Source organism: Chrysemys picta, chromosome 14 (assembly GCF_011386835.1).
Source record: "Chrysemys picta bellii isolate R12L10 chromosome 14, ASM1138683v2, whole genome shotgun sequence".
Taxonomy (NCBI): domain Eukaryota; kingdom Metazoa; phylum Chordata; order Testudines; family Emydidae; genus Chrysemys; species Chrysemys picta.
The window spans coordinates 5,497,299-5,506,950 of record NC_088804.1 but is presented as its reverse complement, the minus strand read 5'-3'; the positions used below and the strand labels follow the sequence as shown (position 1 = coordinate 5,506,950).

Genomic DNA, 9,652 nt, shown 5'->3' with positions numbered 1-9,652 from the left:
TGGTGGAACAGGACACCGATGACATGGCTGTCGGCACTCCCACAAGACTGATAGCCCCTGCCTTCCCCAGCGGTCACCTCTCTGAGACAGCACTCCCTAAATCAGACACATCTTGCTAATGGGCCTGAAGATATTTGCTGTTTCCCGCTAAAGGAGAATATCCCTGAGAGAGGCAAAGAAAAAGCCAGGGGCGGACCGACTGAACTTGGTGACACTATTTACTAGTAGATGGTTTATTGGAACTGCATAGGGCACATGGGCGTAAGGAAAAACAGTTACTAATCCAACGAGCGAAAAAAGGGGTTGGCGGGGAACAAGCCAAAGCTAGTTCTTGCCACATGGGAATGTGGCATTGATTTTCCTGCAATAGCAAAAGGCATTGAAGAAGCGGCAGTAGCAGGTGGCACAAGGATCACAGCAGGGGAGCTGGTGCCCAAGGCAGGATTCCAGCAGGCGGACGCATCTGCGTGGAGAGCGCTCCTCTCGTCCCTGAGCCCCCAGTGCAGCAGACAACACCTGCAGGAGGAGCAAAAGAAAAGGGGTTTCATACAGGACAACCATGCACATGAATGGAGAACTGCTCAGTGTGTTCTTGGGACCCCCATCGGCATGCTCTGTGAGGGCAGAGGGTTAAACATTTGCTGTGCTTGCACTGAAGTTGGATTGATTTAGGGGTGCTGTGCTGCACGTGGGTTTCATCAGATCTCCAGAAAGGGACATGGAGCAGGTGCACAGGCGTATGCCAGAACTGGCTCCGCAGGGGGAAGAGAGTGTCCTGAAGATGATATCCATTTCCAGAGGGTCTGAACTACAGCTGCACCAGGGTGCACTCTGTCAGGGTACGTCCCCCTGTCTCCAGGGGAGGGTACACAAACCTGGTGAGTCTGGCCTGAAAGTCCAGACCCCGTGTTCTCTGCAGCAAGGCCCTGGACTTTGGTGACATTCGGTGGTAGCTTCAGATAATAGTTTCAGAGTAGCAGCCGTGTCTAGAATTGATATGCAAACTAGACACAATCAACTCCGGTTTGAATAAGGACTGGGAATGGCTGAGCCATTACAAACATTGAATCTATCTCCCCTTGTAAGTATTCTCACACTTGTTATCTAACTGTCTGTCTGTACTGGGCTAGCTTGATTATCACTTCAAAAGTTTTTTTTCTCTTAATTAATTGGCCTCTCAGAGGTGGTAAGACAACTCCCACCTGTTTATGCTCTCTGTATGTGTGTATATATATCTCCTCAATATATGTTCCATTCTATATGCATCCGAAGAAGTGGGCTGTAGTCCACGAAAGCTTATGCTCTAATAAATTCAGATAATAGTGAGGTTTGTAATGAATTAACCATGTAAACAGATAGTGACCCAATCCATGCAGCAGCCTCCGGACTGGTTATCTTGCTATTGATTTCAATTTGTTTTATACTTGCCTCACATTTTAGTTTTCAGTGTGCCGTGGATTTTTGTATTGATAATCCATATCACACCTCAGCAATTGCCAGGCATGGGGAAGCTGGAGGTTTTAGCATCAGGGGATGATAGGGACAGTTAGGGCTTGGGGCACCAGGAGAATGTGGGAAGTCATTTGCTGGATGTTTCTGCTAAAATGATCAGCAGTGAAGCAGTGAACAATACTGACATTTAACCTGTCATCTTTAGGTTTGGGAATGAATACGTCATAGAGATGAATGGTGTAATTCGCACCTCACACAGCACTGGTCTCAGGCTCTCTACAGACTCAGGCAGACAATACTGCCCCTGTTACACTAGAATCATGTATAAGATTTTCTTCACAACCATGAAAAGTAGCAATGAAATCTCAGCTTCTGGAGCATAAAAGTGTGGCAAGAAGTGAATTGCTCAGCGGTCGAACACTGCCTGTGCTCTGCAGGAAGTCAGACTAGATGATCACAGGGGTCATAGGAAGTTACCTCTGGCTCCAGTACACTGGCTTCCTGCATGAGGTCCTCATCAGCTACGCGGAGCTCCATAGCCATCCTGTCAAACCCAGGCCTTGGTAAAGTCCCTGTGGAATACAGACAGGGTGAAGGATGCTGCTGATTGGCTCCTGGGGACTGGTTGAGCCAGAGCTCCACTCCGACCCCACCCTGCACACACACACACACACACACACACACACACACTTCTCTACAATCCAGAGTGAAGGGGGACAGGGAGAGATTAAATGGTCACAAAAGTCACTAAACAATGATGTGCCTCAGAGGTGCAAAGGACTCACCAATCTGAGATGTGCCTAAACACACACACAACGGCTCCCATCTGCCCACCACCTTCACTGGGTGCGGCCTGCAGATCTCAATGCCCCCAGCTGAGTCTAATGGGAAAGAAGCCCTCCAGATCTCTATCATGCCCTTCCTGTGTTAGCTGGGAGCTGGTGGCACTTCTCCTGCCCAACAGGCTTGGGAGAGACAGATCCGAACAAGGGAGAAAGAGTCCAATATTGTTACACTCTTAGTTATTGTCAGTCACAGCCGCAATGAGGAGATCCTGCATGGCAGGAGGGGATCTCCATCACCGCCCAGTACTCCCTGCAGATCCCCGGGCACGGGGGATAGGGGAGACCCTGCAGGGCAGGAGGGTCCGTATTTACCCCATAGGATAACATGCAGTAAGTTGTCAGAGTCAGCCAGGTATTAAATTACAAGTCTGGGCGTGGCTATGGTAATTAGGGGATGCAATGTTGCCATGGGAATGACTACGCTTGTGAGGGATGCTGTGCCAACCAGGGACCGAGTGTGTTCCTGCCCTGTGTGAGTGAGACATTCCCCTAGCTGGGGCTGGAGCGGAGGGGTGAGCCTTTTCTCCTGACACAGCAGACCCTGGGTGCGGTTCTGAACATCACGCCCCTCGAGGGAAGCTGGGCTCGCCCAGGATGAGGGGCTGCATTTCTTTAAAGGGTTTCTCTTTTCCTAGGCTCATAGACTGTACAGCCAGACGGGACCATCACGATCATCTAGTCTGACCTCCTGCTTGCAAACTGGAACAAAGTGGCAGCGCTGCTTGTGGCCGCTGCTCACGGGTCGTTGCTCTCATCGGGGAGACAGGGCAGCCTGCGGGAGGGAAACACTCACCTGTGGGCCCCACGGGGGCCTCCTTGAGTTTCCGCAGAAGGCTGGGGTAGCTGGAACTGTCTGCCCCATCCAGACTGGGGCGCATCTCTGACAGGTGACTGCTGCCGAGGTCAGAGGAGAGGATGGCCTGGATTCCCTGCAGCACCCCCCAACTCAGCAACAGCATATTCAGCATGATCCCCCAGAACCTGCACAACGGGGGAGGATCGGGGCTGGGCACAAAGGCCGAAGTTCAAAACGTCTGCTCTGCAGGCTGAATGATAGGACATGGATTAAACACAAGCTCCATTCCCTGGTAAATTAATCACTGAACCGATCGTCTCAGGTGGACGCCGTACCGAGGGGAAAGGTGGCTGGCTGGCTGCAAACAGGCAAGTCCTAGAGTCGCTCAACACGTTTATTCACTTGAACGAAGAGAAATAGAAATAGAGGGCCTGGGCACCCCAGCCCTGACTCTCTAGAGAAAACAAGCATTGGTCTAGGGGACTCCTGATGGCCTCTATTTCTTAGATTTAGGGGAGCCCTCTCAGAGAACAATGCAGCCTGAGCTGCGTCTGTGAAGTTGTGCAGCTCACCCAGCATGTGTAACGTACCAGGGTCCAATCCAGACTAATGAGCAGCTGTGGCACCCCTGCCCTGCACCCTTGGGTGCCTCACAATGCCTTGCTGTAATAGGTCTCACCCGGGCCGCTCACAAACAGTCTTCTAGCGTGCAAGCCACACCCTGAGTGTCTGTATGTGACTGCAGCCTGCCAGCCACACTTGGGCTACACTCTGGCTCTCACCAGCCTTGGTTCTACTGTCGGGTCACCCCAATACACCCCCAGTCTTAGATCTTCCTCCAGAAATGTATGTCCTGTACTGCCCAGCCCTCTCCTGGACAATACAAGCTATGTTAGGTCTGTTATTTCTTTAAAAGGAATACTATGCACACAACTTGCCATTCCAAATGGAGTGTCCCAGACCTTTCAATTTAAACACACTGGATTAGATACAACAATAAAACAAGTGTATTAACTAGAGAGAGAGATTTTACGTGAGTACAAGTAATGAGGCATAAAAGTCAGAAATGGTTCTAAAGAAAATAAAGATAAAACTCTACCGGTGCTTAACTGAAAAACTAAACCTCTACCCTGATAACTCGACCCGATATAACACGGGTTCCCATACAACACGGTAAAGCAGCGCTCGGGTGCATCGGCACATCAGCTCCCAGCCGCGGTGCTCCACTTCCCACCGCCGGTGAGTGCGGGGGGGTTGGGGAAAGGACGCCCCCCATACTCACCTGAGGCGGGAAGCGGAGAACCGCAGCTGGGAGCTGGCAGAGTGGAGTGGGCTACAGCCGGGCTGCTCAGCTTCCACCGCTGCCGGTGAGTGCGGGACCTTTCCCCAACCGCACCCCCTCCCTCAGCGACACGGCTGGGGCCGGGCAAGGAAAGCAGAGTGGGCTGGGGCCACAACGCTCCGCTTCCTGCCGCAGGTGAGTACGGGGGACATCCTTTCCCCAACCTCCCTGCACTCACCGGTGGCGGGAAGCGAAGCACCGCGTCTGGGAGCTGGTGGAGTGGAGCAGGTTGGGGCCGGGCTGCTCCGCTTCCCGCTGCTGCCGGTGAGCGCCTGTCAGGGGATGGGGGGTGTGGATAGGGGTCGGGGCAGTCAGGGGAGAGGGAGCAGAAGGGTTGGGTAGGGGGTGGGGTCCTGGGGGTGATTAGGGATGGGGGTCTCTGGAGGGGACAGTCAGGGGACAAGAAGTTCGATATAACACGGTCTCACCTATAGCGCGGTAAGATTTTTTGGCTCCGGAGGACCGCGTTATATCGGGGTAGAGGTGTATGTTAAATTCAAAGCACAATTTTCTCACCAAATGCTTTTAGCAGCGTTACTGACCAAACTTCTTAGGGCAGGACCCCTCCCTGAGTACAACGGCTGCTTCCTTTATATCCCTTCAGGGGCAGTGAATCAATGGGCAGGGGGAGAGAGGGGTGTCTCTTGGGGTGTTTGTCCCTCATTTGTATAGTTTCAGTCCCCCTTTTGAAAAACATTTTCATCTGAGAACCAGGAGACAAAAAGTCTGTGTGGAAGGATGTTCCCTGCAGCTTTGTTCTCACCTCCTTGAGCTTCTTTTGTCTCCCCTTCCTGCCTGATGACTCAGTTTACTGCTTAAATGCATACTAAGCAGAGCACACGTTCCTTTGTTTGCAACAGACCTGTTTGCCAACCTCATGTGTTAATAACACCGTACAGTGGAATCTTACAACTTCACATATAATCTTGCCACACATATTTTCCCGGGACGATACTGAGCAGCAAATTATGAGTTTTCAAATGATACCTTACAATGCATCCTTTGTGCAAAGGTTAGTACAATAGTGTGTCAGGAGTGACATTCGGTCACACCATGTTCTCACAGGACACATCTGAGATGTTTGCTGGTGTCCACTGCCTGCCTCATTAGGGAACCTATTGTCCTGGTAGGCCAGAAAGCTCTAAGGGACAAGCAAACAGACCTGCTGTTGAAGAGGGATTATGAGGCCTCCAATCCAGCTCTCAGAGCCACTCCATTGATGTGGCCACTTCTAAGGTCACTGTCCCTGGAGTCACCTTGGAGTAGGCACCCTTTCCTCCCTATTTTCCTGACCAACTGGGGTCACCAGGCATTGACTCGAGTTCATAGGACAAATGCAGACACCTCGACTCACTCACAATAGCGACAGCTCTGGTTCGTGGTGCCTCTTTTTTAGGACATCTCATGTGATGTTCCCTGTGTCTCAAGCTGCTCTCCCCTGATGCTGTGAAGAGGAACACTTGGCTCCATACCTGGGATACTGACTGCAAGTCCAGTACCCAGGACCTCACAGCTGCATTTGGTGGGAGACCCCCAGCACCAGCCTTCCGTGAGGGCACTGATCTTGCCCTCCAGTTGCTCAGTGAGGAACGCAAGGGGGTTGTTTCCTGCCAAGGTACAACTGCGGGGCAGGCTACAAGCACCGCTTCCCCCAGAAGCCACAGTGAGTGGGTGGCCAGCCAGTGACAGGCCTCCTCTCTGCCTGTTTGCACCACGTCGCAGGGAAAAGTTGCCTCTCCCCAGGGGACTTGGCCGAGTGGTGTCCTCCCATCGGGTCTGTTCTAGTGCCGATAAATGGGGGGGGGGAGGGTTGTTCATCTGGGGCAGTCCCTAGAGTTCTTGCCCACTTCGGCTGTTTCACAAGTGGGTTCTCGCCCTTCCCAGACACATGCCCGGCTTTGCTCCAGAGGGCCCAGCTGGTTCAGTATTGGGGCATTCATCCCATCCCCAAGAGGAGTAGAGCCATGGAGAGTGCTCGTGCTGCTTCACGGCCTTTGTCCCTCTCACTACCTGTCTTGCACCCCCTCCTGAGAGCGGAGACCCCATGGTGCAATTGCCCAGCCCCCGAGCTCAGTGCTGACCCCTCAGACTCCCATAAATTAAACACATCATCTTCCATGGGCAGGCTGTGGGGCAGGGCAGAGAAGGGTGTACGGGAAAGGCTGTGGGACCAGACAAGGTGGGGTATAGGATAGGCTGTGGGACTGGGCAGGGAGGGGGAGGGGCAGGCTGTGGGGGAGGACAGGGCAAGGGAGGGGGCAGACTGTGGGGTATGGCAGAGAGCAGGTATGGGGCAGGCTGTGAGACCAGACAAGGAGAGGTATAGGATAGGCTGTGGGACTGCACGGGTGGGGGCAGGCTGTGGGACTGGGCAGCGAGGGGAAGGGGACAGGCTGTGGGGCAGGGCAGAGAGGGGGCATGGGACAGGCTGTGGGACCAGACAAGGAGGGGTATAGGATAGGCTGTGGGACTGGGCAGGGAGGGATATGGGGCAGGCTGTGGAGCAGGGCAGAGGGGGGGCATGGGGCAGACTATGGGGTGATTCCCCGCAGCCTGTCCCACCCATCACGTCATCCTTGATTCCACACAGCCCACCACTCAGATTGTCCCTGATTCCACACGGCCTTCCCTCCACATCGTCCTGATATCCTGTGGCCTGCCCTTCGTGTCGTCCATGATTCCCCATGACCCGCCCCTCACGGTGTCCCTGGTTCCCCGCAGCCCGTCTCTCACGTCTCACGTGCTCTGAGGCAAGGCCAGGTAAAAGGCTCTGTGCAGGTGCAGACGAGGCTGGGCTTGCCTCTGCGCCTGAGTGTCAGAAACAGCGTGGGGAAAGCTCCGAGGGGCGCCAAGCAGTGACGAGGGGCCGGAACGGATTTATTTAAAGAGGAAACTGAGTAAAGCTCAGCAGCGTCGGTAGCAGAGCACTAGGGACGGGCGCGTTTCTGAGCAGGTAAATCAGCCCAGACATGCAGGAGGAATTTCTAAGACTGGAAGTGAGGGAAGAACCCAGGAGAATGGCAGGAAGTGAGGCGAAGAAATGGGAGGGAATTAAGGTGAACAAAACAGACACGGAATGCGGGGGAACCTTCCCGCCAGGGCACCGTACTGAGCCGGTGAATCGTCTCCTCAGGGAAGTGGTGGAAGTCTAGTCGCTTGGCACATCTAAACCAAGCCTAGGCAAAGCCCTCTGGCTCCCATTCCCCTCCCCCGCCTGTGGGCGCATCTCAGTCCCCTCTTGCCTCTTGTCATGATCTGGACCAGAAGCTCTTTGGGGCAGGAACTGGCTTTTCCCTGGGTGTCTGTGCAGCTCCCAGCACAATGGGCTCCAGCCCCTGGACCAATCCCTTTGGATAGTACTGCATGGCAAAGAGAACACTACAAAATCCCTCCGGTGGCAGGATGCTGGGCTGGCCCCTGGGTGGATGAAAGGGCACCAGACAGGACTGACCCGACCTCTCCTTCACTTCTTTGACCCCTGCATCCAAGTATCATGGAACTAGTTCTCCGTTGCTGTGGCAGATCGGGGTGGTTTTAAAAGCTGTGTAATCAGCACTGGAGTGGGAATCAGCACTGGAGAGCCCCCGGCTCTCTCCAGTCCAGCTGTCTGAGAGCAAATTCACTTGTTCTCTTGTAACGTTTCCATTCCCAGCAGAATTTCCCCCATCCCATTCACTGTAGAACTCCCAGCGCCCTGCCCTGCTTCCAGGAAACCTCCACCCGAGAGACGTCAGAGACCGGCACGCAAACCTCTATGAAATACACATGCACACCCGCATGCCATCTCCCCAGGTGTGTAACACCACCGCGCCCGCAGCACGGTCACCGTGCGTTTGCATACACCTTCACACATAATCCGCACATGCCACAAATCCGAGACATAGCACAACACAGGCTTTTTAACATGGTCACGGGGCTTACCGTGCTCCGCTCTGCTGATCGCTCTGGGAAAGATGCTGTGCCTTTGTGTCTAGATTTCCCCTCCGCTAGTTGAGTGGGGTTTATATTGGCTTTCTGTAATTAAGTACTCCAGCCACATGACTGTGCTAACCTACCAGGTAGGTGGGCTTCTCTGCAAATAGATCTATGTCCATATCCTTCTACAGCTGGGGGAAGGGCCGGGGGGTGGGAGGTGGGGGTGGGGGGATGGGGAGGCAGAGAATTGTATACTTCTCTACACCCTGCCAGGCTCTGGTTCCAAGGAGGGTGACTGGCTCCCTCACTGCCATACGCACCAAATTCAATCACAGACTCTCATTGATGCAAACAAGCCCTGTCTCGGCACCAGCTGCTACATGTATGGATATACTGCAATCCCAGAAGCACGGTCCACACAATGCCAAAGGCAGGCATTATCCCTGCCATGACCCTGCTGGGAATCCTGCATTTGTTTCTGGGCACCACCTAACCAGAAATAGAGGGTCATCCACAGGGAGTTAAGAAGAGCAACAGAAATTGACAGTGTGAAGGAACATCTAAAGAGCTAAGGGCCAGACCTCAATTGGTATGATCAGTGGTGCTCCACTAACTCCAATGGTGACTGGTCCCATTGACTCCAAAGGAGAGACCTCCATTTACACCAACTAGGGATCTGGCATTTAGACTCCTAGACTCCTAGACTTTAAGGTCAGAAGGGACCATCATGATCATCTAGTGCAGAGGTTCTCAAACTGTGGTCCATGGACCACCAGCGGTCCGTGAGCTCCATTCAGGTGGTCTGCGGATAGTTCCCTCTAAGGTGTGGGCCTGGGCGGCCGCACACGAAAGAATGAAGGGCCACCCACTTAATTAGTGGAGCCGCGCCTGCGCTAATTAGGTGCCTGGACCCTGGAGAAGACGCACATGTAAGGTGAGGTGGTGGCCTTAGGGGGAATAGGGGGCAGGTAGGAAGGGGCAGTGGGGTGAGAAGAGGGGGGAATTTGGGATGTGCAGGGCTGTGGTGGTCAGAGAAAGAGGCGACTTTCTCCAACTCCAGGGCTGCGGCTGCCAGGGAGAGATGGCCCTCCCTCCCAGCCTCAGCTCTATGGCTGCTGTGGCGAGGGAGAGATCCCACTCCTTCCTATCCCCAGCTCGGGGGCTGCCACAGCAGAGGAGAGAGGGCACATCCATCGTATTAGAAAGATAAGACTATTGATATTATAAGATGAGTTGTGTGTTTTTATCTGTAGACCAAAAAAATGTTAATTATTATTACGTTTTTTTATAGAGAGCTTTTAC

General features: G+C 53.5%; 1 protein-coding gene across 1 annotated transcript; it reads right to left on the bottom strand.

The window, feature by feature from the left end:
- Positions 1-214: 214 nt before the first annotated feature.
- On the bottom strand, positions 215-8,493 carry AGRP (agouti related neuropeptide). Its single transcript, XM_005310092.4, has 4 exons — positions 8,357-8,493; positions 3,091-3,343; positions 1,930-2,024; positions 215-516 (listed from the first exon to the last, which is right to left on the bottom strand). The coding sequence occupies exons 2-4, from the start codon at positions 3,263-3,265 to the stop codon at positions 325-327; spliced, it is 462 nt and encodes a 153-aa protein (XP_005310149.2). The 5' UTR covers positions 3,266-3,343; positions 8,357-8,493; the 3' UTR covers positions 215-324.
- Positions 8,494-9,652: the final 1,159 nt, after the last annotated feature.